This window comes from Diplotaxodon limnothrissa, linkage group LG11 (genome assembly GCF_057381915.1).
Source record: "Diplotaxodon limnothrissa isolate DT_005_m linkage group LG11, D_limnothrissa_male_GT1.1, whole genome shotgun sequence".
In the NCBI taxonomy this organism is placed as follows: domain Eukaryota; kingdom Metazoa; phylum Chordata; class Actinopteri; order Cichliformes; family Cichlidae; genus Diplotaxodon; species Diplotaxodon limnothrissa.
The window spans coordinates 28101513-28119819 of NC_140606.1; the positions used below are offsets into that span (position 1 = coordinate 28101513).

The 18307-nt window shown below is 41.7% G+C and overlaps 1 protein-coding gene across 1 annotated transcript; it reads left to right on the forward strand.

The window, feature by feature from the left end:
• The first annotated feature begins 241 nt into the window (after positions 1–241).
• LOC146623019 (neuronal acetylcholine receptor subunit alpha-7-like) lies at positions 242–9284 on the forward strand. The gene is made up of 10 exons (XM_085366524.1): positions 242–320; positions 1400–1539; positions 2078–2122; positions 3121–3230; positions 3311–3390; positions 3592–3759; positions 7300–7494; positions 7985–8071; positions 8188–8297; positions 8418–9284. The coding sequence occupies exons 1-10, from the start codon at positions 269–271 to the stop codon at positions 9282–9284; spliced, it is 1854 nt and encodes a 617-aa protein (XP_085222650.1). The 5' UTR covers positions 242–268.
• Positions 9285–18307: the final 9023 nt, after the last annotated feature.

Genomic DNA, 18307 nt, shown 5'->3' on the forward strand with positions numbered 1-18307 from the left:
ACAAACAGCTTCTCCGTCTTTAGAGGAGCAGTCATTTCGCTGCATTTCTCACCCACTCTCTCAGTCTCTCTCTTCCTCACCCTTTCTCCTCCTTTCCCTGCTCTGCTGCTGCTGGTGTTGAGCTCTCTCCACTTGTTTTCTACAGCCTCTCTTTCTCTTCACATCCCCATTTTTCCTCACTTTACATGTTTAATCTTCCTTCATCTTCACCTTCTCCCTCTATTTCTCCTTTTACCACTCTTTCTCTGCCGATACAGAGGAATGCAGAATGAAGCAAACTGTGGCTCTGTGGCTGTTGATACTTGCGACTCTGCTCCGGGGTGAGTGACTTTCACTGCGCTTTGAGCGAGACTGTGCTCGAACAAGTGTGTGTTTCCTGTTCTGCATGTGCTGTTGCATGTAAAGGTAGCGGATCATAGTAACTGGGGACAAAGCAGCTGATTTAGACAAAGAGAGTGGCCACTTGTGCACAGCCGTACAGAAAAATGGATTTATTTTTATGATGAGCCTGCAACACCACGATGTAATCATCTCCACTGCAGATCCCATAGGTTTGGCTGAGGCTTAGATTTTTTAGATGCTGAGATAGATAGATAGATAGATAGATAGATAGATAGATAGATAGATAGATAGATAGATAGATAGATAGATAGATAGATAGATAGATAGATAGATAGATAGATAGATAGATAGATAGATAGATAGATCGTATGTTTTAGTTAGTGTAAATTTGAGTGCATTAATCTCACACCAATTACTATAGCACTTTTCATGTGCTTTTCCATTTTAAGCATATAGTAACTGTTTATAAGTTACTCAGTGTGCCTCCTGTATCCACCAGTGATCCAAATCAGGAGTGATTTGAAGCCCTCTCGGAGTTATAGGGTGAACAGACAAAGTTGCTGTGTGTGTCTGTCCAGGGTGTCTCAGTGTTTAATGGCCTCAGTATTTTCCGCATGGAATAAAGCTGACATTTTTACAGCAGTAGAAAACTCTGACAGTATGCTGGCGATCAATCAGCGATGTAAGTGATTAGATAGGCTTCTTTCTCTGTGCTCTCCCACCCGTTTCTCTTTGTTGCCTATGTTATTGTCTTACATCCTCTCTCGTATAGCTTTGCGCTCCATTTCACCTCAATTTGAGCTTGTCATCTGCTCCTCTGTTAGTGTGCCTCTTCTTCGCTTCTAGCCACCTATATAATTTCTACAGCACTCTACTCTAAACTCTATCATTGTAATCGCACCGTTTTTCTAAAATGTTTGCTCCCTGCCTTCTTTGACACAGCTTTCTTTTTGTGTCTGACTTTTACCTTGTGCTCTTATGTCTTTATTTATCTCTCTTTAAATTTTCTCTCCGTCCTTCTCCCCTCCCTTACACTCCCTTCCCCTCCCATGTTCAGTATCAATGCAGGGTCCTTACCAACGCTTTCTGCTCAAAGAGCTGCTGCGGGACTACAACCCCATGGAGAGACCGGTGGCCAACGACTCCCACAGTCTCACTGTTCAGTTCTCTTTTACACTAATGCAGGTCATGGATGTGGTACGTTTGGCATGAAACATGCATGCATTACAATCAGACAAGAAATAAAGTCACATTTTCCTCATTTTCCATAATGCATTTTTTTCCCTTTTATAATCAAAAGCTTCATTGCTTTTGAGATCGGGGCACGAATCCTCAGTCTTTCATTTATGTAAATTTAATTTCAGACACTTATTCTGTTTCCCCTGACAGCATGTTCTTGATTAACTTCAGTGCAGGGACAGTCACAAAAAGAGGAAAGTTATTAATGACTTGCATAATATAAAAATCTCTACTTTGGTAGATATCCACATGATTTTCTATCCCGTATGAAAGATTTTAAAAGGACATTTTTACCCATAAAGAGGATTGTGGACATTTTACATCACATACATTAGAAAAGCATAAGAAAGCACGGACGTGGGACACAATTACAAAAGCCAGAAATCATTTAAATATAAAGTCAGTGTACATTGTTTTAAGACCATTGTGCAACATGTGAGCTCATTCTTTCAAACACGAAATCATTTATTCTCTCATTTTCTTTCTGCCATGTAAGGATGAAAAGAACCAGCTGCTCACCACAAACGCCTGGCTGCAGATGGTGAGTATAATGGATAACATTAATGTAATATTGATCTGTGTCTACCCAAAGCCATTGCAGATGCACAGTATCAACCTAGATGCAAGTTGGGTTTTAGTTTATATGCTGCTCAGCAGGGAACAGCTTCTTCCTTCAACCCCAAACATGACCTTATTATGAGTATCTTGAGAATTGGCTGAATCTGGGCCAAACGACTAAGCTGTTTGTCTCATGTCAGCGTTATTTTTTATAACCCATATCAAAGTTTTGCCTCAGACAACTTTACCATCTTCTGCTGAGATAAGGAATTCCCTCTTCACCAGGGAGAAACTTGTCAGAACTGTAACTGTAAAAGAGGAGAGACATACCGTAAAGTAGGGGTGCTAAACATAAGGCCAGTGGGCCAGAATTGGCCCGGCATGATTCCAGTCCGACCCACAGGGTGGATTTAGAAAATGTTAAAGAAGGTGTGAGTTCAGGATTTTTAAGAAAGGCAATTTATACTACACCAAAATAATAAAGTACCGCATAAAGTTCCTCTTCTTTTTAAAATATCTACTATAAAACAAAATTTCATTTTTTAAACTGGGGCCACTGTGAAATAAATAAATAAATGAGCTATGGGAACATTTTCATTACACATTTTCTCACAAGCCCCCAAAATCTTGTTGGCAGCTTCCTTTCATTTACTACAGCAGCATTTTTATCATGCAGAAAAACTGAGATGTACTGTGGAAATCACACTTCTTTTTCCTATATCAAGATATCTCATGGACTCGTTGCACTGACAAAAAAGGGAGTTTCACTCACCCGGCCCACTTAAGATCAATTTGGGCTGTATGTGGCCTATGACCTAAAACGAGTTTGACATTACTGCTGTGAAGGATAAGCTGCTTGTATATCTACTACGATATAGAAATCATAATGGGTGTGTCTTCCTTCAGTTTTTTTTATGTATTTGTGGAGAGTATTTTTTAAATATCATTTTCCATTCATGGAGTTGTAATTGTGTCTCCCAGCAGTGGTACGACCACTACCTGCAGTGGAACCAGTCAGAATATCCTGGAGTAAAGAACCTTCGTTTTACCCCCGACCAGGTCTGGACGCCTGACATATTGCTGTATAACAGGTATGTGACGTACAAATACGGGTGTGTGCAACCAGTGCTGCTGGTAATTGCTGACTGGTCACTGTGCTATTGTCCTTCAGCGCTCATGATAAGTTTGATGCGACTTTTAAGACCTATGTGCTGGTCAACTCCAGTGGTTTCTGTGAGTATTTGCCTCCAGGTACGTTTTAGCAGAGGTTTATATTTTCCTTCAAACCATTTAGACCTTTAATCATTCTGCATAATTGCACTATTATTAATGCTGCAGCGTTTCATTAAATAACTTCGTCTTCCTTTAATTCCACATGGCTGCACCACTGAGCAACATTCATTTTATTATCCAGTATTTACTTGCTTTTTCTTGTTATTTATGCATTTCAAGGAATTTTTATCAGCACATGTAATGTCGATGTGAGATGGTTTCCATTTGACATCCAGCGCTGTGAGCTGAAGTTTGGCTCATGGACATTTGATGGTTGGCTGCTGGACATCCAGATGAAGGAGGCAGATGTATCAGGATACATGGCCAATGGCGAGTGGGACCTACTGGGTAGGATCCGCTGTCAAAAGCATGGATGACAGACTGTGTTGCTTAGTAACTGTGCTTACATTAACACCATACAGTATTGCAATTGTAAAGACTCACTTAATGAATACATATTATATATGAGTGCATGTCTGATTTGTTGCCATAGAACCTGAAGAACATGAATGCTTTTTGCTATGATGTTTTACAGGGGGGCAAAAAAGTATTTAGTCAGCCACCGATTGTGCAAGTTCCCCCACCTAAAATGATGACAGAGGTCAGTAATTTGCACCAGAGGTACACTTCAACTGTGAGAGACAGAATGTGAAAAAAAAATCCATGAATCCACATGGTAGGATTTGTAAAGAATTTATTCGTAAATCAGGGTGGAAAATAAGTATTTGGTCAATAACAAAAATACAACTCAATACTTTGTAACATAACCTTTGTTGGCAATAACAGAGGTCAAACGTTTACTATAGGTCTTTACCAGGTTTGCACACACAGTAGCTGGTATTTTGGCCCATTCCTCCATGCAGATCTTCTCGAGAGCAGTGATGTTTTGGGGCTGTCGCCGAGCAACACGGACTTTCAACTCCCGCCACAGATTTTCTATGGGGTTGAGGTCTGGAGACTGGCTAGGCCACTCCAGGACTTTCAAATGCTTCTTACGGAGCCACTCCTTTGTTGCCCGGGCGGTGTGTTTTGGATCATTGTCATTTTGGAAGACCCAGCCTCGTTTCATCTTCAAAGTTCTCACTGATGGAAGGAGGTTTTGGCTCAAAATCTCACGATACATGGCCCCATTCATTCTGTCCTTAACACGGATCAGTCGTCCTGTCCCCTTGGCAGAAAAACAGCCCCATAGCATGATGTTTCCACCCCCATGCTTCACAGTAGGTATGGTGTTCTTGGGATGCAACTCAGTATTCTTCTTCCTCCAAACACGACGAGTTGAGTTTATACCAAAAAGTTCTACTTTGGTTTCATCTGACCACATGACATTCTCCCAATCCTCTGCTGTATCATCCATGTGCTCTCTGGCAAACTTCAGACGGGCCTGGACATGCACTGGCTTCAGCAGCGGAACACGTCTGGCACTGCGGGATTTGATTCCCTGCCGTTGTAGTGTGTTACTGATGGTGACCTTTGTTACTTTGGTCCCAGCTCTCTGCAGGTCATTCACCAGGTCCCCCCGTGTGGTTCTGGGATCTTTGCTCACCGTTCTCATGATCATTTTGACCCCATGGGATGAGATCTTGCGTGGAGCCCCAGATCGTGGGAGATTATCAGTGGTCTTGTATGTCTTCCATTTTCTGATGATTGCTCCCACAGTTGATTTTTTCACACCAAGCTGCTTGCCTATTGTAGATTCACTCTTCCCAGTCTGGTGCAGGTCTACAATACTTTTCCTGGTGTCCTTCGAGAGCTCTTTGGTCTTGGCCATGGCGGAGTTTGGAGTCTGACTGTTTGAGGCTGTGGACAGGTGTCTATTATACAGATGATGAGTTCAAACAGGTGCCATTCATACAGGTAACGAGTGGGGGACAGAAAAGCGTCTTACAGAAGACGTTACAGGTCTGTGAGAGCCAGAGATTTTCCTTGTTTGAGGTGACCAAATACTTATTTTCCACCGTAATTTACAAATAAATTCTTTACAAATCCTACCATGTGAATTCATGGATTTTTTTTTCACATTCTGTCTCTCACAGTTGAAGTGTACCTCTGGTGCAAATTACTGACCTCTGTCATCATTTTAGGTGGAGGAACTTGCACAATCGGTGGCTGACTAAATACTTTTTTGCCCCACTGTATATTTCCATACACGTTTACATCCTTATAAAATATCCCATGCAACACGGAATCATAATTTTTATAGCATCAGTCCTTGGTTTCTACAGTCTCTTAAGGGCTCTGTTTTTATAATGCTGGTCCTGTGCCAGATTCTTCTTATAGTTCTGATTTACAGTATTGTGCAAAAGTCTTGTACTCATTATTTTTTAATACTTTGATAGGATAATATTAATTATATGTGCAGTAATTTACTAAACCTGTGTAAAAAACCCACCCAGAATATAGTATGTATGGCAAAAACCACAGCTTGTGCAATTCTAATGAGCTTCAAAGTCAACCCTTATTCATCAGCATGGCCGGAACTCTTTCTTTAAGAGTCTCCAGGAGTAATTCTCAAAGCTTCTTGAAGGAGATTCAAAGCTCTTCTTTGGATGATTACTGCCTTTTATGATCACACGCTGCTTCAATAATGTTGAGGTCCAATCTCTGGGGAGGTCAATCCATGACTGATAGTGTTCCTATGTGTGTTTTTCTATCCAGGTATCCTTTTACTGTATTGACAGTGTGTTTTGGATCATTTTGATGCTGAAAACTGCGGTTGCTGCCTATCAGATGCTTTCTAGATGAGTTGCATTATGGATCAAATTCTGATAGTACTTTTCTGCATTCATATTTCCATCAGTTTTAACACCACCACTAGCTGAAATGCAGCCACAAACCATGACAGAGCCTCGGCTGTGTTTAAAGGATGGCTGTCGAAACTTACTGTTGTACCTCTCTCCTGACCTTGACAATGATTTGAACTTCAAATTTGAAGTCATCCTTCCATCCTGTTGAACTGATTTTCAGTCCAGTTCTTGAGTAGTTTGGCATACCTCGGCCTTTTTCTCCTTGTCTCCCTTCCTTAAGAATGGATTCTTGACAGCCTCGCTTCCACTGAGGCTTTCTGATGACAGTAGATGCATCAATGGAATGGCCAGATACATCTCAGGCACTGTGTCAGGTGGTCTTTGCTGCATTTTTTTTTTTTTTTACTGTTTTTTAAGGACATGACTTTCAGATACCGTTCATCTCTGGTGGATTGTTTTTTAGACCTCCCACTTCTTTTTTTGTCCTCCACTTGTCCAGTTTCCTCAAATTTATTAAGGACACATTGCCCACCTTGCCCAGATATGCCAAGTTTTCAGCTAATAGTACTTTGGGAATCACCTTGTGGGTGTAAAAACACTATTTTATGCCTGTCAAACTGTGTTATCTTTGGCATGTTTCCTAGATTGAAATAAAGAAATTTGAACAAATTCAATGTTTTTTGCAATAGGCCGCTAGTGTCTAATAAAGTAATACAATTTAAAATAGTTCTTAGCTAACTTGTCTGCTGTTAAGTGTACACACAACACTGGTTCATCCCTTGAGATAGGCACATTTTTTACACTTGAATGATTCCCAGGTCTGTGTTAAGTGGCTTAACAAACAAAAAAATGTGAAAGACCTTCAGAGAGAGGAGAGAACTATTGCTCATGTCGATTTTTAAAAAAGAATTCAAGCAAGTCTGTCTTCTCGGAAGCAAAATATAAAGAAATGACTCGAGACTGTTGCACAGTATTGGATATACATGCAGCTTTCCCCACATACAATCACAAATATTCAGTGGATGCACCAAAATACATTTCATTAGTTATATTGATTTTCTGATATTCTTTATTTTTTGCTTCCCTGCTTTCTCATCGCTTACGCAGTTCCTATATCTCTATGCTTCCTAATTTTTCTCAGAGGTCCCAGGAGGTCGTAATGAGGTTTTCTATGAATGCTGTGTAGAGCCTTACCCCGACGTTACTTTTGTGGTGACGTTACGCAGAAGGACCCTGTTCTACGCTCTCAACCTCCTCATCCCCTGTGTGCTCCTCTCCTCCATGACCCTGCTGGTCTTCCTGCTGCCTGCCAACTCTGGGGAGAAAATCAGTCTGGGTGAGGAATAATAAGTGACCAGGGGAGCAGGGACAAGGCACAGTCTGACAATAAGCAAGGGAGATAATGAAAAACAAGAGGTGAATCTGCTTCTAAGATAAAATATGTTCTCTAGCTGCATATTATTCCTCACTCCTCTTGAGAAGGCAATGGCTTATTTCACTCCAGTGTTTTTCCAGCAGTCTTTCTCTGTTAACAATATTGGAAAACCTTCAGTCAGAGCCTTTGTACAGTGTCAGGAGGGATGTCGTGGTAGGGAGGAAAGACAAAGGCAGAAAAGATGAGAGGGAAGATGAAAAACAGTAAAATCGAATAAGTTTTCCTGGGAGTGTCAGTAATCCAGATGATTATGGCGAGAAGTCAAGTACAGCATACCAAATATACAGTTCTACTAAGTTTACTCATGTATTTTCTTCTCTTAAGGGCTTTTTCTTTTTTCTTTTCTTTTTTTGCAACCCACGACTCCCCGGTGTCTTGTGTTGGCCTCCAGGCATCACAGTTCTGCTTTCTCTGACTGTCTTCATGCTGATGGTTGCAGAGATTATGCCCGCCACTTCAGATTCTGTACCACTGATAGGTCAGGGGTTTTTTTTCGACTGCATGTGAATTTGCATGTCAGTGTTGGAGATTTTGCAGGATGATAATCCCGTTTATAGCCAACAGATTAGTAGCAAAGTCTCACATGTGTTTCAGGTCAGTATTTCGCCAGCACCATGGTGATAGTTGGGATGTCAGTGGTAGCCACAGTCATCGTCCTCCAGTTCCATCACCATAACCCCGACAGTGGACACATGCCACGCTGGGTAAGTTGTGACAGTGAGTGAGATATTATACACAATGCAATACATATTTATCTGAAGTGTGTTTATGTGTGTGACTCCCTGTTCTTTCATTCGATTTGTATCTGTGTCCGTATCTTTCAGGTGAATTTAGTTCTGCTGCAGTGGGTTCCTTGGTTTCTGCGAATGAAGCGTCCAGGTGAGGGAGTGGTGCCTACTCTTTCCAACAGTCAGGCAGACTCCCAAAGCAAGACCCTGTCCTCTCCAACCACCACCACCACCACCATCCCCACACCAGCGCCCTCCGTCCTCCCACAGGGCCTGAACTCCTTGCAGGCCAGCCTGGCACAGCTCAACCTCCCTTTGCCACACTCACTGCCTCACCGTCCAAACTCTCAGGCTATCATCCTCCCTAATCCCATTCACAGAGATCCCAGTCCCAACCCACAACCCCAGCCTAATGGGCATCTGCCTTACATGGGATTCCAGACCTTCCACACCACAGCAGAGCTGGAACCGATCCAGAGAAACAGAACCACCAGTCATGGTAGGGGTAACAGTGAACTAGGAGAAGGAGAGGGAGCAGGAGCAGGAGGGGGACCAGTCCGCGATATACCACTTCATCACCAACACCAATCTTCTAAGTTTGTGAGCCCCACACAGGAACTTCCAGTGTGCCTGGACCCTGACCAATTAACCACAGCTTCTGGAGTCTGCGGCTTAGAGGCTGGGACTGGGAGATCAGCTGTGTTGCATGCCCACAGTGGGATGATTCGATCTGTGGCAGTGGACAACCAGCTGCAGGCTCTTCTGGCAGAGGTGCAGTTCTTAGTTGAACGTGTTCGTGAGCAGGACCGTCAGTTGAGCTTGGCAGAGCAGTGGCAGTTTGCCGCGGCGGTCATCGACCGGTTGTGCCTGGTTGGATTCAGTGTTTTCAACATTATCTGTACCATCGCTATCCTTATGGCTGCACCCAACTTTGGAATAGCACTCTCGAAAGACTTCCTCTAAGAGGCAAAAAAAGACATTTGATAGACCAAGGAGGTGTTAAGAGATGACACAGATAAGGACGTGCTGGAAGCACAATTGCTCTCTAAGGCAGTCGGAAGTAAACAGCGAGTATTTCATGGACCGTGACACGTCAGTTTCGTCCTTTATCCTGTATACTGTAGACCTCATCATGCCTCCAACACTGTTACAGTGCTTTGTTTCATTATTTAATGATGGTTTGTGGACTAACTAACATATATTTAGTCTAGAAATAAATGCTTTTTGTGAAATAGACGCCTTAAAGATAGTTATCCCACAGCCTGACTTTATTAAATTTGTAAAATAGGATTACAGCTGCCCAGTCAAGAGAAACTAGACATAGAGGTTTTAAAGCAGAACTTATGTAAGAGTTTAAAAGTTCAGGGTTACATCAAGCCTAGCTTTGTGTACTGAGTATTAGTGAAAACTGTTATTTCTTAAATCTGCAGTGCCCATATTTTGTTAACAGTATCAAGGTGGTGTATGGGTTTCAATTGAATTCATTTTCTTTCAAGGTTTTCTTTTAGAAGGATGTCTATGCCTGCAAAAAATGTGATGAATCAGAGGCACTACGGATGAACTTCTGCATCTTCTTTAGCAACTGTGTTTGCTTGAGTTGGTAGTGAAGTGCTAAAAAACACCTCTCGCATACCATCAAGGGAATATTTTCTGTCTATTGCATTTTAGTTTCTGTAAACTTACACACTGCATCGACGTGATGTTTCAAACATGCCCTCTGTTTATCGTTAAGGAGGATGCTTTTTGATTATCTATGAGAGCTTACTGCACTGAAAAGAAATGTTTCAAAACTCCTTATTTTGTTCATGATTGCCACGCTCGCGCTGTTGTGTATGCAGAAAAATGCAGTCCCTGTGATTGTGATTTTTAATGTAATGTATGATGTTGGACACTTTATTACCAGGGCTGTGACAGACTGAGCTGTAAGTAATGGCAGTAGAAATAAACAATCTTGTCTTTTGTATTCTCTACACATGCATCAAATTTTCAGTCTTTTCCCTCGTTCGCCTCCTCCCAGTCCAAGTTTTCAAAGCGACGTAGGAACAGAGGACAGGGGGAGTGAAGGAGAAGGGGAACAGCCAAAGAGGAAAAGGGAAGATAGAGGTAATGAAGCACAGCAATAGAGAGGGCAAAAGGAAAAAAGAGAGGGCGTCGCAGGAAGGGAGGGCTTTGCAGAGAGACACCGACAGAAAGGATGCAGAATGAAAGAGACGACGAATAGAACAAGGTGGTCTCATGACTTGGTTGAGAGAAACAGAGGAGGGAGCAAAAAAATGTGCTGAGAAAGCGGCAAGAGACCAATAAAGTTTTTTAACTGATTGCTCGTTAATGAGACAGGGGAAGGAAGAACGTGAAGAACAAACGTTCCCTCCTCCTCCTCCCTCTCCTCTATACTGCTGCTGAACTGTACTGTGTCTAGCATTTATGGGTGACTTGATGTTTATTCAGAACTGGAAGAGGATGTCCTCACTGGGATTTATGTGATGATCTTGGCAAAAATTCTCGTTTAAAATGATTGACTGGGAAATAATGCAAGCACATTATGAGGATTGAATTTGGCAAATTGGTGTCTTGGCACAGCCGGACTCGCACCTTTACCCCGAGGCTATTAATTTGACTTGTCCTCTATGTGCTGTAGGCTAGTTCACTATTGGAGAAATCTCTGTGTATTTCAACGGCCTACTGAACTCCTTTTGTCTGTAAAACTGGGCTGCTGAGAGATGCACTACAGCGCAGGTAATAAATCTGAGATACTCTCCTCCTTCACTGGCTCTTTCCTCCACCTGCTTTGTGTCGACAGCTCATGCAGATCTGTTTATTGGGAGGAGATGCACACTGAGTCATCCAAACAGACGAGCACAATGCAGCGGGATGCAGAAGACGCGTCGTGTCTATCAAGGGGCCACTGCAATCTGTGGCTGCAGCTGTCGCACGTACCTGCGCGCACACACACACACACACATCCACGGATACCAAGAGCAGCGCAAACACAAACCCACGCACACATCGAGTGGTAAAGTAAGGGCTCTGCTGCAGACCTAATGCAGTAACCACTCATGGTCCTGAAGCTGTCTCTTTCTGTTGCTTCAGATCGCTTCCACACAAACTGTTCACTTACGGCTGCTTGTGCAGTGCTCTTGCTTTGCAATTTTTTTGCTTATGTGGGAAAAATAAGGCAGGGAGACAATCTAAAAGGATGGCGTAATCGCTGAAATACCATTTTGTCTTGTATTTTAATAAAGTTTAATTGATCAAAATGTGAAAAAGCTGCTGAACTCAAATAAGCTGAAACTTGTTTTTATAGTTCACTCACTTGCCAATCAGCTTTTGCCACAGTCAGCATGACAAGCAGGAGCTGTCAGGTTGCCAGCCCATAATAGGTTTTCCACAGAAGCTCACTCCTTACTTAGATGTAAACTGAAGAAACCCACCAGTGCAGCGAGAATATGCAATATGCACACACACACACAGACTTAGACAACCGAGACAGTAAGGGTGATCACTTAGCCACTGTAACAACACTTATCTATTAATATTTTAACTCTAAAGTGTTGAATTTTATATATCAAAATTTATCTATAATTCAGAATGTACATTTAGTGGCCACTTCATTACGTACAGCTTGCCTTTACTGGGTTGGACCTCTTTTACCTTCAGAGCTGCATTAATTCTTAGCGGCATAGAATTAACAAGGTGCTGGAAACACTCCTCAGAGACTTTGGTCCATATCGATGTGACAGCATCACACAGTTGCTGCAGATTTGTCAGCTGCACATGCATGATGTGAATCAACACATCAGAAGGTGCTCTATTAGATGGTGTTGGTAACTGTGGAGACAGTGAACTCAATGTCATGTTCAACAAACACGAGATGATCTGAGCTTTGTGACATTGTGTGTGAACCGGCTGGAAGCTGCCATAAGAAGATGGTCATAAAATATCATTACACATCATTACACCACAGGCAGCACCCAGAACTGTGGATACAAAGTAGGATGGATTCACGATTTCATGGTATTTACACCAACTTCTGACCGTAAAATCCAAATGAGTGCTGCTGTAGCTCATCTACTTCATGTGCTGCCCTCAGAGGTGCTCTTCTGAACACCTTGGTTGCAGCAAGACGTTATTTTAGTTACTGTTGCCTTCCTATCAGCTCAAAGCAGTCTGGCTCTTTTCCTCTGACCTCTGGTATCAACGAGGCATTTTCACTGGATATTTTCTTTTTTTCAGACCATTCCCTGTAAACCCTAGAGTTGGTTGTGTGTGAAAATTTCACTAGATCTGCAGATTCTGAAATACTACCAGCCGTATCATCCTCCAATTTTAAGACTTCATTTAGTTCACTGAAATTTGGACTTAAAAAACTGAACTTAAATTATCACTGAAACTAAGCAATTTAGCTAAATACCTAAGTGACTCTTTCCATTATATGTCACCAGTCATCAGAGCCATCATATTATGTGGGTGGGATGTATCAGGGTTGTGAGATACAAATGCTTACCCATTAAAAGTAAGTTTTTCAGGCCTGCTGGTGAATATTTTACAAAAGGTGATCAAACCTTCAGAAACAGCTCACCTTTTTATTTTAGGCCAGCCTGTAATCTTTCATGCTGGAGGCCGTTAAAAAGCTCTCTATAACAGAGAACAACACTTGGCACTGCTCCAGCTGTGCAAAAAGCATTTTCAAGCAATCAAAAGAAGCTTCACAACACGGTTGTGGTGTGTTGCAAGCAGGGAGACGCAATTCCTTGGAGGGAAGATGAAGAGAGAAGCGCTTGGGTCTTTTTATGTTTTTATATCAAAATGACAACTAATTTCACATGCAATAAATGCACAGAAGCTGAAAATGAGTGTACACTCCCATCAGCAGTGGATCTACTATTAGAATAGAGCTTAATTCTTTTGTGAAGTGTCTTCCTCAGAAACTAATCAGCACTCAGGTCTGAATACTTCCACGAGGTCTCTCAGGACAGATTTTCAGACCAAAGATTTTTAGCTTTTCAAAATTCACCCATTCCAAGATAATTTTCAGTCACCACCTCACCAGCAGCAATCAATACCTATTAATTACTGGGTGCAGACACTTGATGCAGGTCGATATGTAACGGCTATCTCGCTGCCTGTTGGGTAATTGTCTCCCAGATCTCATTATAAGATGCTGGAGTTGGGGAAAGAAGAGGAAGCCGGTGAGGAGAGAAGAGGAAAAGAGGAAGAGTGGAATAAAGACACGGGTACAGGTGTAAAATCAACTTTATAGGATAAATCTGGCTCTGCCCACTGTGGGGACTGTCTGTTACTTTGTGATTTCCGCACTCCTTGACTCAGCTCCAAACACACAACGTTAGTTGCAAATAAACAACAACCAACTTTGCATCAATAAATCGGTTTATTTAAAAGAATATGTTACAATTTATTACAGTAAGCGATGTAACCAAACACTTGCTTAAATTTTACATTTCGACATGTCAAAGGCTCTGTAGGTTGTCATTCTCCATCCCCTTCTTAGTGTGACGCTCATCAGCTGAATTTAAAATCGAATCTAACTGTACGTGACATCTAACTTCAGTCAGCATGAGAAAGTGTGTGCACGTGTGTGTAGGGGGTGGATGGGTGAGCCCATGGGCTTGAAGGTGGGGTGATCAGGCGATGCCAGACAATCGACTGTGTCAGACATGGTTCAGTAAGCAGACACGAATCCTGGGGAAATGTGTTCAGCCTTTAAGACTGCACATTCAATCTCTCAATTCAAGGCTCAACACATTCAATTTAAACCTCCTTTCTACCCTCACAAAGGTGTGCTGAAGCTCATTAATCACCCCAAAATGCTTCCGTGAACAGCGCTATCACGATAACGAGGACTCTTAGGTAGACTCACTGATGTAAATTTAAAGCTCCCTACTGTCTTGTAGATATCTTTAATATTAATGCTATTAAGCCAGTGGCATCATATTCTGCTGTTTGTGACATTGTGTGTGAACCAGCTGGAAGCTGCCATAAGAAGATGGTCATAAAATATCATTACACATCATTACACCACAGGCAGCACCCAGAACTGTGGATACAAAGTAGGATGGATTCACGATTTCATGGTATTTACACCAACTTCTGACCGTAAAATCCAAATGAGTGCTGCTGTAGCTCATCTACTTCATGTGCTGCCCTCAGAGGTGCTCTTCTGAACACCTTGGTTGCAGCAAGACGTTATTTTAGTTACTGTTGCCTTCCTATCAGCTCAAAGCAGTCTGGCTCTTTTCCTCTGACCTCTGGTATCAACGAGGCATTTTCACTGGATATTTTCTTTTTTTCAGACCATTCCCTGTAAACCCTAGAGTTGGTTGTGTGTGAAAATTTCACTAGATCTGCAGATTCTGAAATACTACCAGCCGTATCATCCTCCAATTTTAAGACTTCATTTAGTTCACTGAAATTTGGACTTAAAAAACTGAACTTAAATTATCACTGAAACTAAGCAATTTAGCTAAATACCTAAGTGACTCTTTCCATTATATGTCACCAGTCATCAGAGCCATCATATTATGTGGGTGGGATGTATCAGGGTTGTGAGATACAAATGCTTACCCATTAAAAGTAAGTTTTTCAGGCCTGCTGGTGAATATTTTACAAAAGGTGATCAAACCTTCAGAAACAGCTCACCTTTTTATTTTAGGCCAGCCTGTAATCTTTCATGCTGGAGGCCGTTAAAAAGCTCTCTATAACAGAGAACAACACTTGGCACTGCTCCAGCTGTGCAAAAAGCATTTTCAAGCAATCAAAAGAAGCTTCACAACACGGTTGTGGTGTGTTGCAAGCAGGGAGACGCAATTCCTTGGAGGGAAGATGAAGAGAGAAGCGCTTGGGTCTTTTTATGTTTTTATATCAAAATGACAACTAATTTCACATGCAATAAATGCACAGAAGCTGAAAATGAGTGTACACTCCCATCAGCAGTGGATCTACTATTAGAATAGAGCTTAATTCTTTTGTGAAGTGTCTTCCTCAGAAACTAATCAGCACTCAGGTCTGAATACTTCCACGAGGTCTCTCAGGACAGATTTTCAGACCAAAGATTTTTAGCTTTTCAAAATTCACCCATTCCAAGATAATTTTCAGTCACCACCTCACCAGCAGCAATCAATACCTATTACAGTTTTTCTCAAATGTTAAAACACAAAAGCCAATCCTGTAACCCAAATGACCAGTAGTCTAAACACATTTACTAAATGTAGCCACCATATTCCAGTACCATAAACACATGTCACATGAAGACACAATTCACAAAACACAACCCTCTGTACTCATAAATCTAAACACATTTTTCCTTGCTAAAACACATGTTGCAAAACAACTCTGCTCATATCCTCAAATGAAAGCCCATGTGATGCAAAATGCTTGCCACAGTCACCAATCTTTGAACACAGGGAACACACCTGGCGTCATTCACTACACGCAATGACTCAAAATTGAAGACACTTGTTGCTAATGCTGTACCCACATGTAAAAGCAAGTTCAGAGTGCACAGTATGCTGAAGGTTCCAAACAAACACAATGGATGAAGGCAGAGTCAGGGGAAGAGGAATTTGATGCAGAGGAGGGAGAAGAGCTGGCCCTGGAAGAAGAGGAGCAGGCCAATGAGGAAGAGGAGTTCAAATGAGAGGAGGAAGAGGAGCAACCAACGAGGAAGAGGAGAAGGCCAACATGGGAGAGGAGAAGGTCCAGGAGGGAGAGCAAGACAACCTCGCACCATCATTACGGACGAGATGCGAGCAACAGCTCAGCGACATGATGCCGCACAGTGATTGTGGTGTGTGTGTGGTGTGAATAACGTAAATAAAAAAAACTTCACACCCTGTTCATGTTTTCAAGATTACTGTTGTGTGCATTAGATTCTGTTTTTGCATTGAGTTGTGTTACAGTAGTGTACGTACATGCAGGATTTTCTATAGATTTATACTACTCATATGAAACTCACAAATCTAAATGCCTAATCCTCTGCAGAGATCTACGACGATCCGTTACTGTATAGTTTCTAAAATATGCATTGGCAGTTATGAACCAAAGAACCTTCTCACAAATTGAGCATTGTGTTTTCAATTGTTTTGCTGTAGTGTGTAATGCTGTGTATAGTGTTTATAGTTTTGACAGCTTCGAGCTGCTCTCTTGGTGTGGGAGTTTGAGTTTTGCAGTGGGAAGGTGTGGTTGTGTTTATGTAGCTTTAGAGAAGGGTGTTGTGTTTGGACATTGGGGGACCTGGTGGTAACGTTTGTGAAATGTGTTTTAGCATTTGAGAAAAACTGTAATTACTGGGTGCAGACACTTGATGCAGGTCGATATGTAACGGCTATCTCGCTGCCTGTTGGGTAATTGTCTCCCAGATCTCATTATAAGATGCTGGAGTTGGGGAAAGAAGAGGAAGCCGGTGAGGAGAGAAGAGGAAAAGAGGAAGAGTGGAATAAAGACACGGGTACAGGTGTAAAATCAACTTTATAGGATAAATCTGGCTCTGCCCACTGTGGGGACTGTCTGTTACTTTGTGATTTCCGCACTCCTTGACTCAGCTCCAAACACACAACGTTAGTTGCAAATAAACAACAACCAACTTTGCATCAATAAATCGGTTTATTTAAAAGAATATGTTACAATTTATTACAGTAAGCGATGTAACCAAACACTTGCTTAAATTTTACATTTCGACATGTCAAAGGCTCTGTAGGTTGTCATTCTCCATCCCCTTCTTAGTGTGACGCTCATCAGCTGAATTTAAAATCGAATCTAACTGTACGTGACATCTAACTTCAGTCAGCATGAGAAAGTGTGTGCACGTGTGTGTAGGGGGTGGATGGGTGAGCCCATGGGCTTGAAGGTGGGGTGATCAGGCGATGCCAGACAATCGACTGTGTCAGACATGGTTCAGTAAGCAGACACGAATCCTGGGGAAATGTGTTCAGCCTTTAAGACTGCACATTCAATCTCTCAATTCAAGGCTCAACACATTCAATTAAACCTCCTTTCTACCCTCACAAAGGTGTGCTGAAGCTCATTAATCACCCCAAAATGCTTCCGTGAACAGCGCTATCACGATAACGAGGACTCTTAGGTAGACTCACTGATATAAATTTAAAGCTCCCTACTGTCTTGTAGATATCTTTAATATTAATGCTATTAAGCCAGTGGCATCATATTCTGTTTCTACAACCTATAATGTGATTGTTTTATAAAATTGCTGTTGACTCAGAAGAAGCTTTAATTTAAACCTAAGAACAAATCTCAGCTTTCAATATATTGATTTTTAAAAATACCTCTATTAAGATAATAATAACTGAACATGCCACTCTTCTCTCACCTTGTAAAAGCAACTGGTGTAGAAACAACCATGTAATATTTGTCCGACTCACTGGTAACTTTCAAAATGAAAAAAGTGCAACACATTACGATTTCATTAATAAGGATGCGAGATCACAAAATTGCACTAAGCAATAATAAATGTTTAATTTCAGCCATCGCAGCGCCAGGTTTTAATGACGCAATGAATTGTAATTTTTGTTTATTTGTCAGGCTCTGTATTGCACCATCAAATAATTAGGTTCTAGCTCAATGCATAATTGTTTTGATTACATTGGAACTTGAACTGGGCTCATTTAGAGATGGCATTACAGTGTTGAGCTTTACCTTTTTGAATCATCGGCTGGTAGGATGTCTTTACGGGCTGCGCACTGTAATCCTTATTTTGTCAAATGGTCGAAGGATAAAGCCATCGCTTTTTTGTTCGGAGACTGTCATCCTGTTTAACCCGAATCTGCAGAGAATAAGTGATTCAACAGCAAAGCACCAGCTACACAGATAAATAGTGCTGCATAGAAAGGCCATTTGAATTACGGGCCCATTATAAATCCGGTGGGAGCTCTCAGAAAAAAAAAGTAATAACTGCATGCTCAAGAGCCGGCAGGAGGACAAGGACCCCTGCTGCCTCTTCTGGGTAAAGCACG

What these genes read in the sequence shown, in the direction of transcription:
- LOC146623019 (XM_085366524.1), top strand. Translation starts at nt 269, where the DNA reads ATGAAGCAAACTGTGGCTCTGTGGCTGTTGATACTTGCGACTCTGCTC. An exon ending in TAATGCAGGTCATGGATGTG is followed by an intron (nt 1,540 to 2,077) that starts GTACGTTTGGCA and finishes CTGCCATGTAAG; the next exon opens with GATGAAAAGAACCAGCTGCT. An exon ending in GTGGACACATGCCACGCTGG is followed by an intron (nt 8,298 to 8,417) that starts GTAAGTTGTGAC and finishes CGTATCTTTCAG; the next exon opens with GTGAATTTAGTTCTGCTGCA.